This window comes from Coptis chinensis, chromosome 6 (genome assembly GCF_015680905.1).
Source record: "Coptis chinensis isolate HL-2020 chromosome 6, ASM1568090v1, whole genome shotgun sequence".
In the NCBI taxonomy this organism is placed as follows: Eukaryota; Viridiplantae; Streptophyta; class Magnoliopsida; order Ranunculales; family Ranunculaceae; genus Coptis; species Coptis chinensis.
This window is the reverse complement of record NC_141461.1, coordinates 87,749,447-87,775,156: the sequence shown is the minus strand read 5'-3', so window position 1 is coordinate 87,775,156 and position 25,710 is coordinate 87,749,447. Positions and strand designations below refer to the sequence as shown.

Here is a 25,710-nt window from a genome sequence, read left to right as displayed (position 1 = left end):
TATTTCTTAATCTAAGTTAATATGGTAAGATTTTTATTAGGGGTGTGCATGGGTACCCAATTACCCGAACCCGAACTCAAATCGGAACCATTTATAGCGGGTCTGGGTCCTAAAATGTTAGACTCATTTAAAGTGGGTCTTCAAGAACCACCCCGATAAAGAACCGAAACTGTTAGAACCGGATAGTAAAAAACCGATGGGTATCCGAACCAAAACCGGAACCGATTAGTTTGATTTTGATATATAAAATTTAGTATTATATTACACTAAATAAAGACAAACCCAAACATTATTATTATATATAGTCTATATTTGTTAGGTGTAAAATTATACTAAATATATATAACATTTAGCATAATAGTGAATGTGTGTTATTAAATACATATTTTATAATATAATATTAAATATGTGTATTATAAATATTAATAATAATGTTTACGTGTCTACGTCTATATGTATAGTCGTATACTATGAATTAACTAATGCATTGTCTATATTAACTAATGCATGAACGTGTACGTGCTTGATATATTACATGTATATATATTAGATAACGAATACGTGCAATAATAACTAACAATTGTAGTACATGTGGTATTTATTCTATATATGACGCATTACGTATAGTATACATATGTTCGATTTAAAATATATACATGCGTATAATGTATGATAATGTATTTAAAATTTTTAGATAACTTTCAAATATTATTATTGAATTTAGGACCATTACTTCTTATGAGAGGACAAAAATATGGATGACAAGTGTTATAGTCGCCGTAAACCAACTTTTATATCGGTTATATAACTAAAAAAAATAATTTTAGCAATAAAAATATATAACCCGATAAGAAACCGAAACCGGAACCGACTTAATTAATGGGTATGGGTTCGGATTTTTAAAATATAAAAAAAACCCTGAAAGAACCGAACCTGATAAGAACCGCTAAAAATAGATCCAGAATCGAAACCAATAAGAACCGACCCATGAACACCCTAATTTTTATCTTTAGGATTTATTTATAATTCTCTATCCTATCTTTCCATATTGATGTATTCAGCCACATCTATTTAAGCATTTGTTTTCTCAATATAAAATATTCAACTATCAATGAATAATTATCTTTATTTCTACAAAACCAATACAAGAATATATATCATCATTCATCAATGAATAATTATCTTTATTTAAATTTCCACAAAACCAAATACAGGGATATATAAGTATTACGTACACAGTGAAGAATATTAATTTTTTACTATTTAAAAAATCCCGACCCTGTTACAGTCCCGCAACAGTATTTTATAATATTTTATGTAACTCTTTAAAAGATTGTGGACGTGTCCGTATTTAGACAAAGAGTTGGCTCTACGAATAAAAATTTCAAAATTGTGGACATGAGAGCATGGCAGGTGATCTCATCTCTTTAAAATGTTGTTTACACCAAAATTCCCATTCCGTGGTCACAATTCCACACGAACCAACTTTGGCCCCACACACCAAAGCCGACTCACAAATACTCCTGGTTCTCATTTTTCCAAATTATTTCCAACTAAAAATTAATAATCAGTCAACACTCAGTGATTGAGATTTTTTTTTCTTTTTTTCTTTCTACTTCTTCAATCACTCATGTTTTTTTTAGTATTGTTTTAATTAATGTTTTGATGATCTACAATGAATTATTGTATTGAATGAAGTTTGTTTGTATGGATGGTATGGAAGGAAGGAGAGATGAAGATGGTAATACTACTACAGAGCTCAAAAGGAAAGAGTGTAGTAGTCCTCCTTTAACGGGGCTGGAGAATTGTGACATTATGGAAATATCGACAAGCATTTGTCCAGAGAACACTATCAAGGTTTGTACAAGTGATTTGGTGAAAGAGCTAAAGATTGACAATTATGAAAAGTCCAAGGCAGCATCAATTGTTGTTGGTAGTTCAAACAGAACGGAAGGAGTTGATGGTTGGAAGCGTAGGTGGCAAAATATATACAATATATCAGGTGGATCTGGAAATATGAATTCTTGTGGAGATACTACTGTTTCCAAAAATAAGGAGCCAATAATAATGGATGGTGGGGAAGAAGTGGCTATAGGGTTTCACCCAGGATCGCTGCGGCTTCAAAACCTCCCACTGTCTAGGAATAAACTACCTAAAAATGTTTTACATACAAGAGAGAAGCCAGTGAAGCACTTGCGCACATCTGGTTTTTCTCAGTTTTTTTCCAAGAACTCGATATTAGAAAAGGGGGTCGATTGTGATAGGTTTGGCCCCACATCCATGCGACAGAACGATGGGAAGGAAGCTTGTGTCACTGTGCAGTCTGTGAATTGCAGTGCTGAGACTGATCAACGGTCTCCACTGAATGTTTCTGGATCTTGTCCGGTTACTCCAGTCATGTATCACGAGGGAATTAATTTAAGAGAGTGGCTAAAGCCTGGACTTCATAAAGTTAATAAAGCTGAGAGGTTGCATATGTTTACGCAGATTGTGAAGATAGTGGATGTGGCACATTCTCAACAAGTTGCTCTTCAAGATGTACGACCATCTTGCTTTGAGTTATTACCCTCGAACCGAGTTAAATATGTTGGTTCATTGGCTTCGAGAGAATTGGTAGAGAGCGGAAAAAGTCCTTGCGTTCCCTACTTGGGGCATCATTTGAGTAGGAAAAGGAGCTTGGAAGTGGATATAAATCCTTATAATAGTTTGTATTCAAAACATCAAAAAGTTGGTGAAAACACAAAGGTGCCTCTACAGCATACACAATCTTTATCTTCATCGGCCACCAAGTTCGGAACAGTCGAAGCTGTACATAATAGTAGCATCAAAACAGAGGATTCTGGGTCTGTCCTTAGTAAAAGATCTAATTTAAACCCTACATTTAGGGCCCGAAATAGGTCTGGAAGTCCAAATGCACCGAATTTTACATGTGAGAAAACAACTTCAATAGACTTTGAGTTGGAAGATAAGTGGTATGCATGTCCAGAGGAGCTAAGTGGGAGTTGTTCCACATTTTCATCAAACATCTACAGCCTTGGCGTTCTTCTATTTGAGGTGCAGTGGTATTCTGATCTAAAATTTTGAATGCATGTGTTTTTATTAAGGTGTCAGATTTCTTTTTTGCTGTCGTGTTTCTTTTATGTAAATACTGTACCAAATTTGTGCTATCTTTTGAATTTTGAATAGGTGCATAGCTACAATACAAAATGATTTCTTAACACATAAATACATAATGAACATATCAAGATAATGCATACCGAATGAAGTAAATGCCATTTTTTTAACTTGTTTTTTTTAGCAGAATGCATACTGATTGAAGCATGTGCCAATTTATTGTTTTTAGTTGTTTTCATTTGACAAGCATACAAATTTGATAATCAAGAAATGTGCGAAGCAAATGCTGGATTGATTAAAACAATTGCCAACAATTGCGTTTCTGGTGTATTCCGTGTCTCTTTTATAGGTTTATATAGAAACAGAAATAAAAGTGCTGGTTGCCTTAAGCTTGAGATTTTTTTTCGTTACACGTCACCTCTCCTTGGTACTTTTTAAGTAAATGGAGTAATCTTCTTTTTGTTCTAAATGTATGTCTATTGAAATTGTATTAATATATTATATGAAATCTCTTGCTAAGAGCCTGAGACTAACAAGGGATATGTAATCATCTAATATGATAATCATGTCTTTTTACATAATGATTAACTGAAACACCATTACGTTTTTTAAAAAAGAATTACAATAGACTATAGGTTATTAGAACACAAAATGTGAGCATTCAATACAAAACTTTTTTTTTAAACCAAGTTTAGGGTTTGGCAGACCCTTACCTGCATTAGATCCTCAAATATCATTGCTTTTATCCTTTCAATACAAAACTTGATAATACTATTACTGCTGAAAACAGCTCAGGAGGTCTATATCGCAATATCTATATTTAATCATACACTAACACGTAACTGATACTATGATAAAGATTTGTTTTTTTTTCCCTCGAAATACAATCTTAGGGTTAGTCTTCACATTCATTGAACAAGATGGTGCGAAATTTGTACCATCGAAAACCTCTTCCGTATAGATCTTTAAATCGAAACCTGTTTGGAGTGAATATGATTTTGCTATAGATATGTCTGCATGAATCAGATATTGCATTGATAGAACAATCGAGAGAACAAAGCCACAGGTAACATGTAGACTGGTATCTCTGTTTTTCTCCATCTTTTCTCCTCTTCAACCTCCCTCTAAGGTTGAAGAACGGAAAAGATCGGGAGTTTACTGGTTACTGGGACTCTGTTCTTTCATTTGCTTTATTGATGCAGTAAGGAATTCAGATACATCCATATGAATCACATGCACCTACAACAATACACACCAACATCTTACTAGATATAAGGGGCTATCTGGCTACACCGTCTGGCTGCAGTGCATGATACTAGTTGCATGTCTTCCATTTGTAAGGTTTTTGTACCAGAAATAGCGATATGCCTAACAAGAAGGTAGCTAGCTAGTAAGGTTATCCTCTTATTCAATTGCTGTAATGCGTGTTTCATGTTTTGACAAACCAATCTAGAAGTCTTATTTTCTTTTTCAACTGACAGTTTCTGGCCATTTTTTTTTATTCTTTACATCTTTAACCACTGAGAACGTGTCAGCCAATGGAAACAACATGTATGTTCTTTTATTATCTCCAATTGAGGCGGTTTCAAAAATAAATAAGTGTGATGTCTGACATGCTCCACAATGTCCGTACTGATGGACTCATTTACAACTATGGTTTTACCTTTTACCTTCTATTTTGTAGATTGTTTGTGTTATATTCTTTTTGGAAAGCTAGCACGCTGTATAATATGCAGCAGTTGTAGGGCCCAGATGAGAAGAAATCCAACAACTAGGAGTAACGCTAATTTTCTACCTAAACATCGGCCATAGGTTTATGAAGATTTTTTTCATGGCACAAATGAATCTAAGAGGGGTGTTACTTTAAAGAAACAACGAGAGGAAAGAAAAAGACTATAACATGTGGTGATGAATGATTGGTACATGTGGTGGAGAGAGGAAGTGTTGCACTTTTCTAAATTTGAAGCGTCATAATCTTTAATCTCCAAATCGGTTTTAGTTAAAGATTTATGTCTTTGTTGTTCTCTTGAGGGACCTTTCCAATGGACCCACCAGAGCACGAAATTCCCAAAATAGGAAAGGAAAAAAGAAAAAGAAATTGGTGCTTTGTAGGCAATCTGAATTGTCCCTCAGGATGGTATTAGTGGGTGTGGAATCATTAGTGTTTAAGCCATAGCCTTTTATGTAGCACTTAAGGTGCGCCGAAGTCATGCGTGTCCCAAGGCACAAGCAGTCGAGCCTCATTAGTGATAAATATCACGATGCTTTTAGAAATATAGACAATATAGTGATTAATATACTTTCAGAAGCTTAAATATTATCTGTAACAAACTAATATTTAGAATAGAAAATCTCTCCAGTTATTATTTAATAAAATTTGATTTTAAGTAACTAGTAATTATTACTTTTAAAAAATAAATATAATTTCAAGTAATAAATGTTGAGTGTTGAGAATGAGAAGTACGTAGAACATTGGTCAGACACATAGGGAGAGCCTAAGTGTTGGTTTAGATGCCCATCTACTATCTTGATATCCCTTAACACAATGGTACAGCACCACCTGTCAAATACGTTAGGTCCTGGCTAGCATATATATTGTGTGGGAGTTTATACCACAAATCTGGGTTACCCACTCATGTAATTAAATATGTTTTGCCATGATCCAGCTTCTGTTGAAACATTTACCTATAGATATTGCTTTCTCACACTAGCTTTTTATATTTCTAGCAGTTTGAATATGTAGAAACAAATACGTATAATCACATGTATAACTTTAGTATGCTGTATTATGGAGTGTCAATGTATCATTAGGTGCAACAGAGTAAATAGGATGACTTGTTCTATCTGACTTAAATGTATTGCTACTGTTAGATGAATATGATTCAAATGCGACTGAAATTATTATGTAACATGGATTAATAATTTTATACACATCCTGAGGTTAACTTTCACGTCTAATTCTTTTTATTAGGTAATAAATTTGTTTGGAATTTTTTTAGGCACTCACCTTCTTCCGTCATCTTTCTGTTCTTCGTTCAAAGAGAGTCTAACTTTTCCCTGTGTAGTTTTTTACCTGCCTAGGATTTGGTTATAATGTATTTTGGACTGTTTTATCTGTTTCTGTCAGCTGCTGTGCTGTTTTGAGTCATTGGAAGTGCATGATGCTGCATTATCAGATCTACACAATCGGATTCTTCCCCCAAATTTCCTGTCAGAGAATCCGAAGGAGACTGGATTCTGTCTCTGGCTTCTTCATCCAGAACCTTCCTCCCGCCCGACAACTAGGTATAGCATGCTGTACTTCATTCAAATAAATGGTATAATTTTTTGTGTCCCTGCAAATACAGCGGTCAAGTGATTCCCCTAATTGGTTACTGTATGGTCGTACGGACAATTAGATAATTGTGATTATCATATTTCAACTTAATAGGATTTTAGATACCATGCAATGTTAGATACTCTCTCTCTCTCTCTCTCTTGTTGGTGCAATCAAAAATAGAATCTGACGGACAATGACTATGACTCTATCAAGCAGAATTTGGCATGATTAAGCGAAAATTGGATGATTTGAAATTTAGTTTTAGTTTTCTAGTTCTTTTTGGGGTGGTACCATTATATGTTCATTGCATTGCTTCTCTGGTTGTGTTCGTATTATCTTAGTTAAAGTGGTGCATATATTGTATGGTTTTGTCGAAACTAGATCAACTTTTAAAGGAGAAACAGTAAATGTTTTAGGAATCTCAAATGCGTTGTGTGCGTTGTAGACACTAGACGGTAGGATTAGATTGTATGATGTATATAAATATTTATTTATTTATTTTTCGATAATTTATATAAATGTGTAACATAAAACTATATTACAGGAAAATCTTTCAATCTGGATTAATATGCGGATCACAAGAACTATCATCCAGAGATCAGTTATCAGCACCTGCTGATGAAGATGATGCAGAATCAGAACTGTTGTTGCATTTCCTAACAACTTTGAAAGATGAAAAACAGAAGAAAGCATCTCGGTTAGTTAAAGAGATAGGGTGTTTAGAAGCAGATCTCAAAGAGGTTGCCAAAAGACACTTATCAAGAACAGGTGGAACCCAGGGTTGGTCATATAAGGAACCCGCCAGTGGAAGGGACCTTCTTAGCGAGCCTGTAGACTTGGATCCTTTCAGATCAGGGTCTTCAGCAAACAAGATTGGGACAGCGTTGACAAGGAATATTAGTCAGCTTGAATCTGCTTACTTCTCTGTAAGATCCCAAATGCAGATTCAGGACCGTGATTCCACCGCTCGCTCAGATAAACACTTAATAAAAGACCGAGATAGATGGCCTTCAGCACAAAATGAGAATGAGGATCCTATCGATCGCCTTGGAACTTTTTTTGATGGTTTATGCAAATATGCTCGATATAGTAAGTTTGAGCAACGTGCAGTCCTAAGAACTAGTGATATTCTCAATTCTGCAAATGTGATATGTTCTTTAAGTTTTGATCGAGATGAAGATTACTTTGCTGCTGCTGGGGTATCAAAGAAAATAAAAATCTTCGAGTACCATGCACTCTTAAATGATTCTGTAGATATACATTACCCAGTGATTGAGATGACAAGCAAATCTAAGCTCAGTTGTGTTTGCTGGAACAATTACATCAAGAACTATTTGGCTTCAACTGATTATGATGGTGACGTTCAGGTTTGTGTTTCTTGTCAGAAATGGAGCCAATGTATCTCTACATTTTTCTTGATATGTTCATGATGTAGATATTAGATGTCGAGTGTTATTTACCCCTTGAGAGTTCACTAAATATAGAAAACAGAAATGAAAAACAAAGAACAGAAAAGAAAGGAAAAAGAAGAAAATGCACACCTACATACAAAAGAAAAGAGTTCTATTTCATTGAAGGAGGGCTTTGTACTTTCTTGAGAGTTGAGACTACATTATCTCATATCTCGCTTCCATCCAATCTCTTCACTTGAATTCTCGTTCAGGTAGAATTAATCCAAATTCAAATTCAGTCCCACAACTAACCATTGGTAGATATGGTCTCTGTTTCTTCTTATTCTTCTGCAAAGATCACTCCTGTTCAACATGAGGGTGAGTTGCGGATGAGACATGAAACTGCAGAATACTTCATAGTTCATATAGTCCGTCATGTCGACACCAACATAAGTACAAGTGTCAATGGTTTCTTAGGTGCGAATATGTAAGTATAAGAAAAGGCAATACCAAGAAGGAAGAAAATGTGAAGATCATTAGAATAATGGCATAATCTGCTTGTGTTTATATTATCCAATCTATAACCGACAGAATATCCTGTTTATTTCTTTGTTGATCAAGTCGCTCTTTGATAAAGGTATTAGGTCTGGGCAACCACATGCTTTATTATTTATATTTTTATAAACTTTTTTGTTCTTTAAGATTGTACTATATATAATATTTGATTATATATGTATTTTATTTTTTAACGTATTATCTTACAGAGTCTTCTGGTTAATTTTATTTACATGGATGTTGCAGCTATGGGATGCAAGTACTGGTCAGGTTTTTGCTCAGTACATGGAGCATGAAAGAAGGGCTTGGTCTGCCGATTTTTCTCAAGTTGACCCCAAAAAATTAGCCAGTGGAAGTGACGATGGTTTAGTTAAACTATGGAACATTAATGAGGTAAGCTTTATAGGCGCAGCAGCATGATGATTTTCTGTAATTTTTGCCCTCATCTCCTGAATTTTTCTCATGTCATCCTAATCGTACTATTATCAGAGGATTATTATTATTATTATTAGGGTCCGGCTATTGCCAGGGGCCAAATTGCTTTTGCCAATGTTGCGAAATATGAGTGACCAAATTGCCCTCAAGACCACTGCTCTATTCTTCTCATAAATCATTTACATAAAATTCAACCGCACCAATTGATTGCAAACTTTGTATAACATGAAAAAGCTCCTTTTACAACCATTGGAAACCCATTTCAATGCAAGAAACCATGTTCTTTTTTTGCTTTAATCTCATGAAATTTTATCATCTTTTACAGAAAATGAGTGTTCTTTTATGATTTTAAATCAACCACAAACTTACGTTTAGTTGAATTTGATGAGATATTCCTAAAAAATTTGGATTTCAACGTTTTGGGTTTTCACCATAGTGGTGCAAAAGAAATATTGAAGAAGAAAGCTCGATAACTCAAAAACCATTATAGCGAAATTGTGGTTTTTTGTTTCAAGTCGATGTAATTGATGTACACTCCCGTATCCATCTAGAAACAAATGAAAACAAGTAAACTTCAGGTAGACTGTTATTCCATTGGTAGTTCTTTGAATTACTCTTTTTTTTTCTCATGGTCAAAGAAGCTTTCCAAGAAATAAAAAAGATGAGGTAGTATGGTAACTTAAAGGAGATTTTTATGAGAAATCAAAAAGATTGAAACATAAGAGAAAGATGTGGAGAATGCGTTAGCAATGAATAGAATTTGGGGACGATTTTTATATTTTTTGGATGAACAAATTTGGGGAAGATGAAGTTTGTAGTTTGTTATGATTGGGATGCTTTTGAGGGCAATTTGGTCACTCACATTTTACACCATTGGCAAAAGCAATTTGGCCCTTGCCAATAGCGGGATCCTTATTATTATTATTATTATTATTATTATTATTATTATTATTATTATAAGTTGCCATTTGTAAAGAGGAGGCAGAGTTACTCAATACAATTTCTGTTTTGCAGCAAAAATCTATCAGTACAATTAGGAATGTTGCCAATGTCTGCTGTGTACAGTTCTCTGCTCACTCTACCAATTTGTTGGCATTTGGATCTGCCGATTACAACACCTATTGTTATGATATTAGGAGTACAAGAGTCCCTTGGTGTACCCTGTCCGGGCATGGAAAAACTGTTAGTTATGTGAAGTTTTTGGATTCGGAGACCCTGATTTCTGCATCCACTGACAATACACTAAAGCTTTGGGATCTGAACAGAACGAGTTCGACTGGGTTGTCCACCAGTGCTTGCAGCTTAACCTTTAGTGGTCATACGAATGAAAAGGTTAGCTTCTAAATCATGAATGTCTATACGGATTACACTCTTTGTAGTGATCTATGTTATCTCCATATAATATTTCCCTTCGATTCTGCAGAACTTTGTGGGGTTGTCTGTTTCTGATGGATATATAGCATGCGGTTCGGAAACAAATGAGGTAAACTTCTTTCTTTATTATGTGAGCGTTCCCAGCTTCGTATTAGGATGCACATATGTATTCTAGTTTTACTATTTACTGTTAATCATTTGTACTTTGTAAATGGTCATATTCTATTTTTACCATTTGTGGTTTATAAATGGATTACTGTGTAGCTTGTGCACACACATAGATGGTTGGATTCACTCTTCAGGATCTTTTTAAGAATCTCTTACTACGAAGATAAACCTTCGAAACAAGTTTGATAAGATGATGGTAGAACATGTGAACTATAGGCTTGACTTGGATTGTTTTGTATCTTTTGAAACTTCTAAAAGAAAGTTATCCAGATGCCGTCTGTAGGTATTGAACCTCTTCTCCCTAACCTCCACACCTAACATTTATTGATCGTACACAATTTCTCCATAGGAATCACGTTCGCCTGGTGAACTCAAATGCTGATACTGATATCTGCTAAATGACATGTCTGTTCAGAATGTCAAAGTCTACAAAGTAATTGATAGTGAAATTATTAATCTTGATTTGAAAGAGAAGAATTGGAGTCTAACACCTATTTTCTTCTCAGGTTTATGCTTATCATAGATCTCTTCCTATGCCAATCACATCCTGCAAGTTTGGTTCCATTGATCCTATATCTGGGCGAGAGACAGATGACGACAATGGACAGTTTGTCTCAAGTGTTTGTTGGAGAGGGAAGTCAAACACGGTTGTGACTGCCAACTCCACCGGGAGTATAAAGTTATTGCAGTTGGTAGAATGAGCTTACATTTCGATATATAACCTTAAAACAGCAGAGTTCTGATAGGACTTTGAATTTTGTAGAGGTTGAAGAGGTTGAAGAAGCTGAGAACTGAGATGCCAGGAGGGTGTTCTTTCAATTTGAATTGCTACATGAATATTCTACTTCACCCTTGCAAAAGTAACAGCTGACCAGTGCTACTTGGCATCGGCTCATATCTCGACTGTGAGGTATGAGCCTGAGGTTGGATACTTTGATTGATTTTGATTCTCTTAATTGTAACTGAGCTGATACGGCAGAATATTTTAGGCTGCGTTTGTTTTGAAGGAAAGTGTGTGGAAAGGAAAGGAAAAGAGGTGTGGTCCGCCTTTTCCTTAGTTTTTTTTGTGTTTGGTTGGCTAGGGAAAGGAAATTGGGCTTTCCTTACGGAAACCAACCCACGGAAATGGAAACGATTTTGTGTCCGTAGCCAACCCCAATTTTTTTTACGGATCTTCCTCTCATCTCTGGTTTTTCTACACCAAGCTATAATTTATCCACATCACAAGGTATCGTTCCATCTTGTTTTACTATTTTTTTTTTGTTTTTGGACTTGTATATATTTTTTCTTTTACTGAATGGTTTGATCAATTTTTTGACTTTGATTCAACTGAGTACCATGGCTTTGAGCATACTTCTTGGAATTGAATGAACCATGACTTTGAGCATACTTTGATTCAACTGAGTACCATGACTAGCAATGAAAAACACAATGGAATGAATGAATATAAGGCCTGTTTCACAACTGACTAGCAATATTGTTGCTTGAGATGCTGCTCACATTTAGCCTTTGAATAGTATATGGGATCAAATCTATTAGCAGTTGTGTTTTCTCTCCAATTGTATTAGCAGTTAAACTATTATTTTGATGGTGAATATAATTGTATATGTTCGTAACCGTTTTGAGTATGAAAATATTGTCGGAAACAATGTGTCATAGCAAAAAGGAATTTGGTGGGTTTCTTTATGACTGAATCTATGTTGAAACTTATCTAATTTGTTGTGTAATTTGTTAGTGTAGATTGTCGAAGTCACCTTTGAAAGTGTGGGATTGCTTTTCAGGTAAAGTTGCTCCTGTTACTTGCATTTTCCTTTCAGAACTAACCAACTAGCATTTCCTTTTGTTTTTTAAAGACTTACGATTGTCGTAGTTGAAATCTCGTAGCTTGAATAAAGGTCTAGCTAATGAGTGGAAAGTCGGCACACTGGCATCAAGGCTAGGATTTGTGTTCTTCCTTAGATGTTATAGAGTAGTAATAAGAGAGCTTGGTGTTAAGGTGTCTTCGATGTATAGTCTATCATTCTATCTTGCTGTTAGTTCTTGGTTGTCGATAACTATTATTCTATCTTGCTGTTAGTTCTTGTACTTAACATAACTATTGCTAGTTATGTCAGAAAATTGGAAGTCAGTAAATCACACACTTTACATTGAAAACTTTGCAACTGACTCATTGAGCTTTTGGGTGTTACTTCAAATATATGTTACGTACAAGATTAGTTTCTTCTAAGCTTGCCCTTTCTCTTTTGTTGAACTTTTGTTGATGAGAATAATTTTTTAAGTTGTGTGTCTTGACAAAGAGCTTCTAGTAAACCAGATTACGATGTAGCTCCATTACTTGGCACTTATATGGTTACCAGTTCTGAACTTGTAACATTTGATTTTTTATGCAGGCCTGAAACAAATTTAGAACCCTGGGATGAGGAATTCGGAAACTTCAAGCAAGGTTTTCATGCTACAAATTGGATGAAGAAGCGGCCATCAATACAACCCCGACTTATATGAAAATCCAAAAATAGTCATAGATTGAATCGATATACACCTGGCACAACTCTTGTATATAGTGTTTGTTTATTAGATGATCAATAAAATTCTTTTGAACTTAGTCCTAGCACCTGCAGTACTCATTATGGAATATGTTTGATGATAAATGGATGCTACATTGACGGTGATTTATAGGTTCAACGATGATTTATAGGTTCAAGATATTTATAATTCAAGTTTTATGGAGTTGAATATGAAGCCATTGCAGGTGCCGACTAGCAAAGTCGGTAAAACCTTTGGGTGATGATACCAGAGGTATGGGGCTCGAACCCGGCCAGCATCAAAGAGTTACTGATCTCATTTAAAACAGGCTTACCAATCAAAAAAAATATGAAGCCATCACTTCATATATGACTGTTCAATTATTATTATTATTTTTATTTATTTTTTATTCTATATATGATAAATTCCTTTTTACATAAAATCCTTCTTACATGTGTCAAACGTCATATCTGCAAAATAGGAATGGTCATGCCATTTTTTTTTTCTGTGTATTGAGAAAATTGAAGTAATATGGATGAAATATTCTGTTCCCAACTTTTTTTTTCACAGCTTTTGCATAACAACACAAGATTATTCTCTTTCCCAATTTTACTTTTATTTTCCCAGTTTCAATTCCTTTTCATTCTATAGTGGACTACTTTTATTTCATTTTATTTCCATTATTTAAAAGTTAACAAACACAACCTAAGAGGATTAGAGTGTGCTTTGGATATTGAGAATTTCCAGCGACACAAAATAAAAGATCTTCACCAGGTGCAGGAATTGAACTTTCAGTGCGAGTTACTAGAGGTTTAGACACCATAAGGCTTTGGTATCCTCTAATGTGAGAGGTTTATGGGAATACCTTTGGCTCAACAGACAACCCTGATAAACGGTAATTTACATGTTTGGTTTACTCAAGTCGGAGGTCCACAGTCCAAAGTCCAATGTTTGTAAATGTCTGTTTAGTCAAGTTACCTTACTTACGTGGGTTGGTAGGATAGGTCAAATAAGGAATCGTCCATACCTTAGGGCTCGACAAGGTTCACAACTGGATTTACAGCTTTTAGTCAGTAAGATTTTAGGTTATTTAGTTGGTTTAAGACTTTAAGTAAATTAACGGCAATGCCAGTAACTTAACGTAAAATAATAATGATTGATTTCTACGTAAATAAACAGGGATAGAGAAACAGGGAAAGGGTTAACCGTATTCATGCAAGAATCAGTTTCAACAATTATAATACCACATCATTACAGCTCTAATCCGTCTCGAGTTCATAGACAAACCCGAGACGGCGTCGAGTATCGATCCCTAGCGAGATGCACACATCTCTGAGCTCATCTCACTAACATAAGGAGTTGAACTAATATTTCATCTCTGGAATATCATTTTAGCTCCTGATTCGATTCTACATCAGCTGGACAAATCAGAGAGCTATCTGACACCATAGAGTCGCGCGCGAAATATTTTGGGTCTCTCGCGAGACTGTTCTGGAGCATCAGCACTCCAAACTTAGACATTCTCAATCATTTTAAGACCGGATGCATAATCTACACCTAATTCCTCAGTAGTGATTCTGGAACATTAAAGTGTCGATCCAGATCTTCACACGAGCCTCATTAACCCTCCCCCTTGGGAGGGGGGTGTGTTTAGCTCATGGTCATTGGATGATTAATTAAATTTGTTGTATACAATAAATAAGTAAATGGAGAACATGAATTAAACTTGAAAATAAATGACTTTTATTAAATAACAACTTACAATACTGAAGCTGGAATGAAAACTACTGGAAAAGAAAGCTACTACTGGAATGAAAACAACAAAATGAAAAGATAAAACTCCGTCTAAACTCTAAAGTCTCCCGCCTAACTAACCATATATAGTGAGGTCCCTCTTTTTTATATATATATATATCCCAGTCCTTCACGTGAAGCCCTTAACTCATTTAATTGTTTTGTTTTTACTAAATTTGATAACTTCCAAACTTTATAATACAAAGTTTGTCTTGTTATGTTTTAATTTTGTTTTGTCTTTTTGCTAAATCAATTCAAACATTGAATTGTTTCGTATTTTCCTCTTGCAAGGTAGCACACCATCAATTGCCACCTGTCTATCGCTTCGTCGTGCGCCTTTATGGGCCCGACGAGAGTGGGTCCATGTGTGTGTGTCGTGGCGATACCCGATTTAACGTTTTTACAACTTTACTTTAACTTGCGTAGAGTTCATCGCCCTGGTTGCTCTGGCAGTTCACTAGCCGAAGTCAACATCCAAGTTTGAAATATGTGAGCTTCGGAAGTTTGTTGCTTCTTTACATGTGAACCCGTTCTGCATTAGTTTTGTCATTTTGGAATCTTCAGCTCTAGTCAGGCTTTGTTCGGTTTCACTAGGGCTGAGTGAGAAGACTTTAAGTATTCCAGTATTCCCGTACTTTGATGCATGTTTTATCATCATATTCATGTTAACTGCGAAAACCTGCAAAAGTAAAAAATATAATTATTTCATGATTATTAAACACATAATTAACCAAATCGCTATGTCTCTACGAGGTTTAATATCCCTAACCAAATGCTAGTAAAATACCGAAGTTAATGAATCCCCAAATTTCATGAATCCATATAATTTTTTTTGTATAGGATGTTTAGAATATATTATTTTATAATTGTTGTTCCTCCTTGAGGCCGAGAGTAAACCAGTCATCATATCATCACAAGTATGCAAACCGTGCTACACATCGGTTTTTTTAAGTCTTGGAACCCGTCCCTCGAGATCGATAGTTAGCATGGTTTCTTTTGGATTCTAATTGTAAATGGTAATTGTAACTATATAGGAGAGGCTCATCTATTTATTTATTTTATACAAAATGGGAGATAATTATGTTATTTAAGTGATATGAGGGAGGTTTTTTTAAATTATCAATAATAAAATAGGGTTTGTTTTAATTTCAATGTGGGAAATGGGGGTAATTATTTAATTTAAGTGACATTAGAGAGGTATTTCTAAATTATTAATAAAAAAAAGAGACCTTGTTCAAATTATATTAATAAAAGTGGAGCTTATTCCAAAATAGGGTTTATTCTAAATTTAGTGAGGAAGTTGTTTCTAAATTAAGTAAATAAGGAGATCTTAAATTGTATTGGGAAAGTATTCTGGGAGACCCGGCTATCATATAGTGTAGATATGATATTTGCATAAGGTAAGGTAGTCTAAGAGCTACCACAAAATGTCAGTTTGCACAACTTTTCTTTCTTGATTCGGATGAGTTTGTCTCGCTGGTACTATAAAAAACCTATGACGTAGGTCCTGGGCTCTTCACAAACCCTTTCCAGTACTGCTTTTGAAGTTTGGGTACTAGAGCAAATTGGTGGTTTTATATATTGCTCCGCTTCTTACCTTATTTGTTTATTTAAAGGCTAGTTTTCCCTTATTTATGTTCTACTAGTATGTGAACCGTGCTACGCACCTGTTTCTTTAAGTCGTCAAACCCATACGGAATACTTCACATTCTTATGAAGAATTAACTACCATGAGCTTTTTCAAGATTAGATTACACACACCATGATATGAAGTTCTGATATACTTGTCAACTGCACCAACGTTACAACCAAAAATCACATTAAGCCTATGGAGAATCAATGATGGTAAAATATGTTTTTCACACACATTTGAATTATACATATACAAAAGTGATGGTTTGAGTGTAGTTATGGACTTCTGTATGTGGTTAGTCAAATCAACTTGAATTCAAAGATCTACATAGAATAAGCAAGGGTGGGGGTAAAAGACGTATGCTACACTGCGTTGCCGGTTCGAATTCTGAGAAAAACAAATGCTACAAAGCATTGCTGGAGAGGTATATAATAGCCTACAAAAAAAAAAAAAAAAGACAATGCAACTTTAACAATCCACCAACACCAATCTTGGATATATAATAGAGGTGAGCATATTCATCAAGATAGACGACGAAATTAACCTCACTACACCAAGGGCGTCCACAGGAACATCATTGGGGGCCGGGTGACAGGAATGACCCCATCGTCTAATATCAGCAGATTGTACGACAATGCAACAGCAACCAAGCCAGGCCACATAAACACCAGTGTTAACAATTTTTTCTTTCAATTCCAGTGAAAATTTCACATTCAAAGAAACAACGTAATTAGGTAATACCTAGAAGGGGTTGCTTCCATTTGCGCTCCATGGAAAGCTCCTGGTATTTCTTTATGAACATATCATAATAACTTGTCAATTTTTCCAATGCACAATAACAGGACAGTCAAAATCAGACAAAGTTTTGATGGATCTAAGCGTCTGATGTGTTTAAATTCAATGTCATGCGGAAAGATTAGGAATTTATTCAATGGAGCCCCACACACTAACACGCAAGGCTTTAGTGAAGTTCAATGAGAATCATAGTTATGATATAGTCATTTACATGGTAGTAAGACAGTTGTAATGAACTCTCAATTGCAATAGTATTTTAGTGCAAAAATTTCATAATGGAGAAGATTGAAATAGTAAGTTGGTACAAATAGTGGTCTTAATATATTAGACGTACGTTATGCAAGCTTCAAAAAAGGCACAAAAAACATAACCACAAAATGCATTTTGAACAAAGTGAACACAAAATAAGCTACCTTGAATTTCGGTGCTGTGAAACATCAAAATCTTCAAATTTGTTTGCATTGTTTAAAACTTCAAAGGACGGGACCGTGCTTCCCATTTGTTGCTCTTGACAGTGCGTCTTATTTTCTTCAATACATTAATTCTTTCTCTCTAATTCACTGCAGAAACACGAAAGAAAAAAAAAATTGCAAATTCATATATATGAGAGGAAACTGCATAAGGGGAAAAAAAACATAAATAAGTTCGGCATGATAGATAGAATATGATAAAAAAAAAAAAAAAAAAAAACACTTATTAACACATTTATCTTGTGGGAGCCAAGATCCCAGAATAGTGTACTAAACAAAAAAGCGTTGATTAGCTATTTGTAAAATCTCACAACAGTATCGTACCCTTTCACACATTTAGATTCCAGTTGGCCTGGAGGTTGATCCTCTTCATATCCTATAGAAGGCAAAACGTTTCACAAAATAAGTTGTAATTAATTTTAACGGAAATAAAACTCCAAGGAAATCATAGAAAAGTGCGAGTAATTGGATGTAGCATCAGATTTGAAATTAAAGGGATTAACAATTTCCGTTATTTCAATGTCCAAAACATAGAATCATTGCAAGAATCCATCGAGCGAATAAAGGAGACTTTTATGAATATATCTAGTTAGTTATAAATCTCTATATACGGTATACAAAGCGTAATGACTTATCACAAACAACTGACCGGTTTTTGTTAAACGAAGTTGAATAGAACTTGTAGGCTTCAAATCAATATAAAATAATATGAACTGGTACTTACATAGTTACATCCGCCTTGCAACCACAACACAATTGGCCACTGATTATTTGGGACTTCAGCCTTTGTGCGCTACCATGCTTCTACAAAACACAATAAAAAAAAAACCCTCCACAATGAATTCAATGACATTAAAAGCTTTGTCTAACATCTTTTTTCTGCTAAACATTTGACATGATAGCATTGAAAAGAACGTAAAGAATGCAATAATAAAATACATAGGGAAAAACAATAATGAAGAAGATTACCTCAAAATTTCTATGGTTAGATCAAAATTGCTGGTGGTGTAGGTTTCAATATATGAGAAAACTGGTATATACACAAAACATTAAAAATGAATAAAACTTACCTCGATCAGATGGTTTCTATAGATGTTGCGATTGAGGTTTCAGAATAGTTTTAGGTTGAAAAATTAAAAGTATATATATACATAAAAATTGGTGTGGAAATAGAAATTGATTCAATTTAGAGGACATTGAAGAAATGTCAACTTCTAATTTGAAGAAACGTAGGTCTGTTAAATTTCTAATTTTGATTTTTAGCAAGAGTAAGGGGTCTTAGGTAAATGTTTGTTAAGTTGTTTGATAATAAAGGAGGAATAGCTAAATAATAAAAATAGAGATATTTAAATTTGCCTACTCGACAATTGAGGGGTTTCGAAAGGTTTCCGCCCTATCATATCTTACTATATTAGAAAAATATGGGGTAGGAGGAATAATGTTTTGGTGTTATATTTGTGTCGGTCACAGGGGCAAAATGGTAATTATATAATTTTCAAAGACTTAAAAAAACAAAACTGATGGCATAATGGTAAATATTTGAATGTTTAAGTCTTAAAGATAAAAACATTGGGCCAAGAATAATAGTGTCCACACATTATTATTATTATTTTTTTTTTTTGTCATTTTTTGTATTTTTTTTTTATCTCTTCTATAGACTAGGGGTGTGCATGGGTACCCAATTATCCGAACTTGAACCGGAACTAAAACCGTTTATAGCGGTTCTAAGTCTTAAAATATTAGACCCATTTAAAGTGGGTCTTCAAGAACCGAACCAATAAAGAACCGAAACCGTTATAACTGAATAGTAAAAACCGATGGGTACCCGAATCGAAACCGGAACCGATTAGTATGATTTTGATATATAGAATTTAGTATTATATTACACTAAATAAAGGCAAACCCAAATATTATTATTATATATAGTCTATATTTGTTAGGTATAAAATTATACTAAATACATATAATATTTTGTATAATAGTGAATGTGTGTTATTAAATGCATCTTTTATAATATTACATTAAATATGTGTATTATAAATATTAATAATAATGTTTACGTGTCTACGTCTACACGTATAGTCATATACTATGAATTAACTAATGCAATAAAATTGTCTATATTAACTAATACATGATTAATGCGCGCTTGATATATTACATGTATATATATATTGGATAACGAATACCTGCAATGCTAACTAACAATTGTGGTAAATGTGGTATTTATTCTATATATGATGCATTACGTATAATATAATATACACATGTTCGATTTAAAATATATACATACGCATAATGTATGAGAATGTATTTAAAGTTTTTAGATAACTTTCAAATACTATTATTGAATTTATGACCATTATTTCTTATGAGAGGACAAAAATATCGATGACAAGTGTTATAGTCGCCATAAACCAACTTTTATATCGGTTATATAACTAAAAATAATAATTTTAACAATAAAAATGTAAAACCGAGAAGAAATCGAAACCCGAATTGGAACCGACTTAATTAATGGGTATGGGTCCGGGTTTTCAAAATATAAGAAAAAACCCGAAAAAAAACCGAATCTGCTAAAAATAGATCCAGAACCAATAAAAACCGACCAAGAACCGACCCATAAACACCCCTACTAGAATAAAATAATTAAAAAAATATAAAAAGAGAGAGAGACTGTTTTTTTTTTTCTCTCTCCAACTGTGGGCCTTATATATTCTAAATATATTTTTTGCTCACATGCAAAGCACGTGCTGTGTGCTAGTATATATATAAAAGAAATCGTGCATGGTTAAGGGTTTGTGTACATATCTCGATGCTGCATAACAATGCTGATTGCTGATTCTCAATAGTGGGTCGGGTTCGAAAACCAGCCCGAACCCCACCCAATAATCCATTAATCTGAAAAACGGGTCCGTTGGCAATTTGTGGACCATAAAGGTCATTTTGTTGAATTTGATTGAATTGAAGCAAAAGAAAAAGAGAGAGAGAGATGCAGTGGTACTTCGTTGCTGCACTTCTCACCGTTCTCACTAGTTCGCAGGGAATTTTGACGACACTTTCACAGAGTGACGGGGGATATAAGTATGACTACGCAACCGTTCCTTTTCTTGCAGAAGTTTTTAAGGTACACTTTTTCTTCTTTCTTATATTTGAACCAAAGTGTTTTTTTTTTACCATCTATAATTAATATTTTGTGTTTAAACTACAGCTTCTTGTATCAAGTTTACTTCTTTGGAGAGAGTTACGAGCATCTTCCTCTCCAAGGATGGCTACAGACTGGAAAAGTGTCCGTTTGTTCCCAATTCCATCCATCATATATCTCATCCACAACAATGTTCAATTTGCTACCCTTACTTATGTCGATACATCGACATATCAGATAATGGGTAATATGAAGATTGTCACTACTGGTATACTATTCAGGTCCTCTACCTCAAACTTAGAATCCTTTTTTTTTCCTCATTATTTAACTATGGTATTTTAAAGTGGATTTTTTTATGATGTATTAGGCTGTTCCTGAGGAGAAAGCTTTCTAATCTGCAATGGATTGCAATTGTTCTATTAGCTGTTGGAACAACTACGAGCCAGGTGTTAGTTATAAACTTTTTCTTTAATGATTTGCGTGATTAATATAATTCTATGTGGTTTATATTTATTGATTGATGCAGGTTAAAGGTTGTGGAGAGGCTTCATGTGACTCCCTGTTCTCAGCACCGATCCAGGGATACATGCTGGGTATTCTATCTGCTTGTCTATCAGCATTAGCAGGTGTTTATACAGAATTTTTAATGAAGAAGAACAATGACAGCTTGTATTGGCAAAATGTACAGTTGTATACGTAGGTATCCTTCTCTGTACTCAAGCAAAGTCATAATCCTCTTTCATTGTACTGTCAAAACTGAAAAGGACTTTAAAATAATTACAAAGGAACTAGGAAGGAGTATGCAAGCATGTTGCAGTTTATAGAAGCTTACCATTACATGATAGACATCGACATTATCACATCAGTCTCATAAAATCTTGTCAGGGGAATTTTGGTTTTTTGGCAAAAGATATATTCCTCCTAAAAATATGACTCTTAGTTGTAGATTTTATACCTCAAGACCAAACAAAGTAAAGTCTTAGAGCTACTGTGATTCCTTCAATCAACGATTTCTTCAGATGAAAACAAAACCTTATTTCAGGTTCGGTGCAATTTTCAACATGGTAAAGCTTCTCTCGGATGATTTCAGAGGCGGATTTGAGAATGGACCATGGTGGCAACGCCTTTTCAATGGATACAATATGACTACGTGGATGGTGGTTCTAAATCTTGGATCCACTGGGTTACTGGTCTCATGGTTGATGAAATATGCAGACAATATTGTGAAGGTCGGTACTTTTACTCTTTTATAAGCATACTTTTAGGTAATTATATGTTTCAATTTTTTCAGTAGATGCTTAACAAATGTTAGGAAAATGGGCTTATATAGTATCTACTTCACCTTTTGTTTGGAGGATCACTCACAATAGACCACGTGACATGTACATACATTTATAATATCCGATGTACTTGAAGCTTTTTTTTTGTTTTTTTTTTTTCTTTTCATAAACTCGTAAACCTAGATATTGCTCTTATATTGCTAATATCCTTGTAATTGATTTGTCAATGGAAATGGAACCTAAATATTCATACCTGGGTTTGAGTCCTTCGCTTTGTTGTAACAGGTGGTTATATTGCAAGGATTTTGATTTCCGTCTCTTTCCTCCTTGGCATCTGTTTTTTATGAGGGTTTATATGTCGATGATGTTAAATTTTCTGTTTTGCTTTATGTTTTGTAGTAGGAAAGCCTATTATACACTCACTTTTTTCTTGGTGGTATGTGACATTGTTTGTTTACCTCTCAAATGAATAAATGCATAAGAGAAGGTATACCTGGGATTGTCTGATATATATGATGAGTTATGCAACTGTTTTCATACCATATTCCACATAAATATTCTTAGTTTAGCTTCTTTGGCGTGGTTTATCCTTATCTGCATTTACAGATTTTTTTTTTATACCATTAGATAATTGCTCATCCTTTCAAGCTGCACATTTTATATCTCACACCTTGGACCATGTTACACCAGACAAGGTTCTTACATTTCTCTCGTTGAACTTGTGTTCCCTTTTTTGGGGTTGGTTTTCCTATATGTTATTTGTAATATATATGAATCCTTATTGTGACCTGGATTAGTTCATTCTGATCTATGCATGAAAGTTTGCATGCCTTACATTGACTTGGCTATTTTGTTGTCCTGATTGGATGAATTATACTGTATCCTCACATACGGATACACTATGGAACCAACAGATGTTGTTATTTACTCGTTTATTCTGAGCAAAATTTTCTCCTGTTCTCACCATAAAAATATCTTGTTGTCTGTTCCAGGTCTATTCTACCTCAATGGCAATGCTACTTACAATGGTTTTATCTGTTTACCTCTTCAATTTCAAGCCTACTTTACAGGTAATCTACTCACCCTTGAGACTATAGATCAATATGCCAAAGTTCTCAAAAAGACGACCTGAAATATTTGTATATGCCGTAGAAATTGGACCAGTATGTCAGCATTATATATATATACTGGGCAATCAAGATGCTTTTGAAATTCCGACCCAGGGAAACTGACTAGATGCATATGCTGATCACCAAATCTTGGCATATGTTTTCGTGAAAATTTGCAAAACGGCGAGGTTTTTGTCCATGCTTGAGTACATAGTATTATGTAAATTTTTTTTTGAAGTTAGATATTTTATTGATATATAAACAAATTACTCTGGGAGGCGACAAGCGCGCTACAAATTGCACCGAGAGTCCCTTTTGAATAGAAAATCCCACCCTCCTAAAAACATACTCATTTTCCCCAGAAGTCGTCAACGTTGTTTGTCCATACTTGAGTACAGATTACATTATGTAATATTTATTTATTTATTTATTTTTTTCATCTTGAGCAAGAATTGACATGCCTTTGTCACCTGAATACCTAATTAATTAACAACATGCTCTGTGTAAGGCATCTTTGTCTATCATTAAACGGGAACAAAGAACAGTATAATTTAAAGTATGACGCTTCCCTTAGTTTTTTGGTAATTCTGAACCGCATACCTTTTTGTTTTTCTTTCTGTTGTGGCAGCTTTTCTTGGGTATCGTTATCTGCATGATGTCATTGCACATGTATTTTGCACCTGCGAGCATGCTTGTAGATCTGCCCGTGGCAGCAAAAACCGACCCTGAAAGTCTTAATAATGTTTCTGTTGATTGAATGGGGTCATGATGTATGATATTATATTTAAGGGAGCAACCGAGTTGAGGAGTAGTTTGTTCTGGGTGGAGGAAATCATTGTTACTTACTGAAGGAAATGATAAACGAAAGATTACATGAGGTGAATAGCGGACACACCAGAGACTCTCTGGCATGCCAAATTTCAGAAATATAGATCTGTCTTGGGAACCAGTAATTTTCTCTCAGATTCTAAATCATACGTTCTGGAAAAACTGGTCAACTGGTGGTTCACGTGACTTATGTTCTTGGAAGCTTACATCAGCTATTGTAACTTGAGCAGCCAAATGGAATTGATTGACCAATAACTGAAACAATCGGTAAGTTTTGGCCTCAATCACAAACAACTTTATTGCTTAGTGTTAATTTTCCATATAATTTTCCTGTAAATTCATTTGCGCATATTTTAATGGAATGTAGAAATTTAGCTTTTGCTCTATATAATTATTTTTTGTGTTGGGCAGTGGGGGTCGAATATTAAAATCAGAAAATGTACTTCTCGTGTCCATATTATCCACTTAGTGTCTGAGATACAGCATTACAAAATATTTACATCTGTATTAAAGCATAAGCCACACACATGACAAATCTGTCATCAAATATGACTTCAATCACAATGAACCACTTGCTAGATCGCTGAAATATTTTACTCCTGCATTCATTGATAACCTGTGTAACAAGAAGTTGCATAACTTAGAAGGATATCTGTTGATCTGAGTAATTAGTGAACTGAATTGTTTGGAATGTTACAATTAGGCTGATGAAGTGATATGGAGGTTAATTAAACGTATTGCTCTATAATTGCCAAAATGATGCATTTGTAGATATAGTCTGAAACTAAGAGTTTTTATCATATGAGACTAGTTTGAAAACTGGGTACTTGAACTACTTCTTACCCTTCTGTACGCATTATAAATGAAGAAGGAAACATGTCAACTGATAAATCTATTAATTAGATTTCTTGGCTGGTTTGAGGTTCTCTATCGTATTACTGAATCAGTGGCCATAGAACATGGCACGCATATACCTTCTGGGCCATTCAATAGAAGTGAATACATTATATGAGTGTGGTATACTGACATCGCATGTACAAATGTAGTACTTCTGTTTTGGCATTTGTCTGTCTTGGTCATATCTGGTTTTGCTTACTGGTCCTTAATGGATTAGTCATCTTATCCAGCATTGAATGTCAGCTCAGTTGGTTTTCGAAGTCCTTAGGTTTTATTGCAGAAGAAGAGTTGGGTTGAAGGCAAAGGATAGGATTGAACCGTCATATTCATATGACTGCTCTAGGAGGTAGAAATTTAGGACCAGGGATTTAATTTACACTTCCACTTGGGTGGTGAGTGGCACAAGTGGGAACTTAAACCTAATTTTGGATGAGAGACTTCTTCAACATGTGGTGACATCTTATCTATATTTTTGATTTACATATTAGTCATTAACTTATCTATGTGTTTGAGTAAACCATATTATTCACTGATGAATGATCATTTTTGAACCGAGTCAACTGAATATTGTTTGTGCTTTTTCCAATTATTTCTGGAAAAATTTCCACCACTTGTGTTGTGCTCTCTATTATAATGGTAGACCAACTATTGTGCCTGTTCATGCCTACAATGAATGTTATCTGTTTGATATGGTTTGGCGCTACGTGCATTTTGTTATGCACTTATGCGTCGTGAAATAAGTGGTCAACAACTATGAGGGTGATTTGTAAATTTTGTTATTGTTATTATTATTATTGCTTTATTTTGATGATTTGTACGTTCGTTTCATGAAATAAGTGGTCTTTGTATTTCAAGTTTTGACCATGTAAGTTAGAGATGA

At 34.5% G+C, this 25,710-nt stretch overlaps 2 protein-coding genes and 1 long non-coding RNA gene across 9 annotated transcripts; 2 read left to right on the top strand and 1 right to left on the bottom strand.

Moving 5' to 3' along the window:
* Positions 1–1,546: 1,546 nt before the first annotated feature.
* On the top strand, positions 1,547–12,958 carry LOC147495166 (protein SPA1-RELATED 2-like). Of its 4 annotated transcripts, none has more exons than XM_086563769.1 (10): positions 1,547–3,054; positions 6,242–6,399; positions 6,978–7,800; positions 8,626–8,772; positions 9,829–10,146; positions 10,238–10,297; positions 10,863–11,266; positions 11,346–11,584; positions 12,097–12,137; positions 12,747–12,958. In XM_086563769.1, the coding sequence occupies exons 1-7, from the start codon at positions 1,693–1,695 to the stop codon at positions 11,055–11,057; spliced, it is 3,063 nt and encodes a 1,020-aa protein (XP_086419895.1). In that variant the 5' UTR covers positions 1,547–1,692; the 3' UTR covers positions 11,058–11,266; positions 11,346–11,584; positions 12,097–12,137; positions 12,747–12,958. The 4 variants fall into 4 exon arrangements, with proteins under 4 accessions (XP_086419895.1, XP_086419897.1, XP_086419894.1 ...); XM_086563771.1 differs by having other exon boundaries at positions 12,092–12,137; XM_086563768.1 differs by having other exon boundaries at positions 10,863–11,584.
* Positions 12,959–16,509: 3,551 nt separating this feature from the next.
* Positions 16,510–23,841, bottom strand: LOC147495165 (uncharacterized). 4 transcript variants are annotated; one of them, XR_015197328.1, is made up of 5 exons: positions 23,706–23,841; positions 18,296–18,375; positions 17,896–17,947; positions 17,515–17,661; positions 16,510–16,742 (listed from the first exon to the last, which is right to left on the bottom strand). It is a non-coding gene; the product is annotated as an uncharacterized LOC147495165 (long non-coding RNA). The 4 variants fall into 4 exon arrangements; XR_015197325.1 differs by lacking the exon at positions 16,510–16,742 and adding an exon at positions 17,048–17,118; XR_015197327.1 differs by lacking the exon at positions 16,510–16,742 and adding an exon at positions 17,048–17,096.
* Positions 20,506–24,343, top strand: LOC147495164 (Nucleotide-sugar transporter family protein). Its single transcript, XM_086563767.1, has 7 exons — positions 20,506–20,698; positions 20,783–20,997; positions 21,084–21,162; positions 21,243–21,412; positions 21,759–21,945; positions 22,989–23,066; positions 23,734–24,343. The coding sequence occupies exons 1-7, from the start codon at positions 20,564–20,566 to the stop codon at positions 23,860–23,862; spliced, it is 993 nt and encodes a 330-aa protein (XP_086419893.1). The 5' UTR covers positions 20,506–20,563; the 3' UTR covers positions 23,863–24,343.
* Positions 24,344–25,710: the final 1,367 nt, after the last annotated feature.

What these genes read in the sequence shown, in the direction of transcription:
- LOC147495164 (XM_086563767.1), top strand. Translation starts at nt 20,564, where the DNA reads ATGCAGTGGTACTTCGTTGCTGCACTTCTCACCGTTCTCACTAGTTCG. An exon ending in CAAAATGTACAGTTGTATAC is followed by an intron (nt 21,413 to 21,758) that starts GTAGGTATCCTT and finishes ACCTTATTTCAG; the next exon opens with GTTCGGTGCAATTTTCAACA. An exon ending in ATGCAGACAATATTGTGAAG is followed by an intron (nt 21,946 to 22,988) that starts GTCGGTACTTTT and finishes TGTCTGTTCCAG; the next exon opens with GTCTATTCTACCTCAATGGC.
- LOC147495166 (XM_086563769.1), top strand. Translation starts at nt 1,693, where the DNA reads ATGAAGTTTGTTTGTATGGATGGTATGGAAGGAAGGAGAGATGAAGAT. An exon ending in TTGGCGTTCTTCTATTTGAG is followed by an intron (nt 3,055 to 6,241) that starts GTGCAGTGGTAT and finishes TGTTTCTGTCAG; the next exon opens with CTGCTGTGCTGTTTTGAGTC. An exon ending in ATTATGATGGTGACGTTCAG is followed by an intron (nt 7,801 to 8,625) that starts GTTTGTGTTTCT and finishes TGGATGTTGCAG; the next exon opens with CTATGGGATGCAAGTACTGG.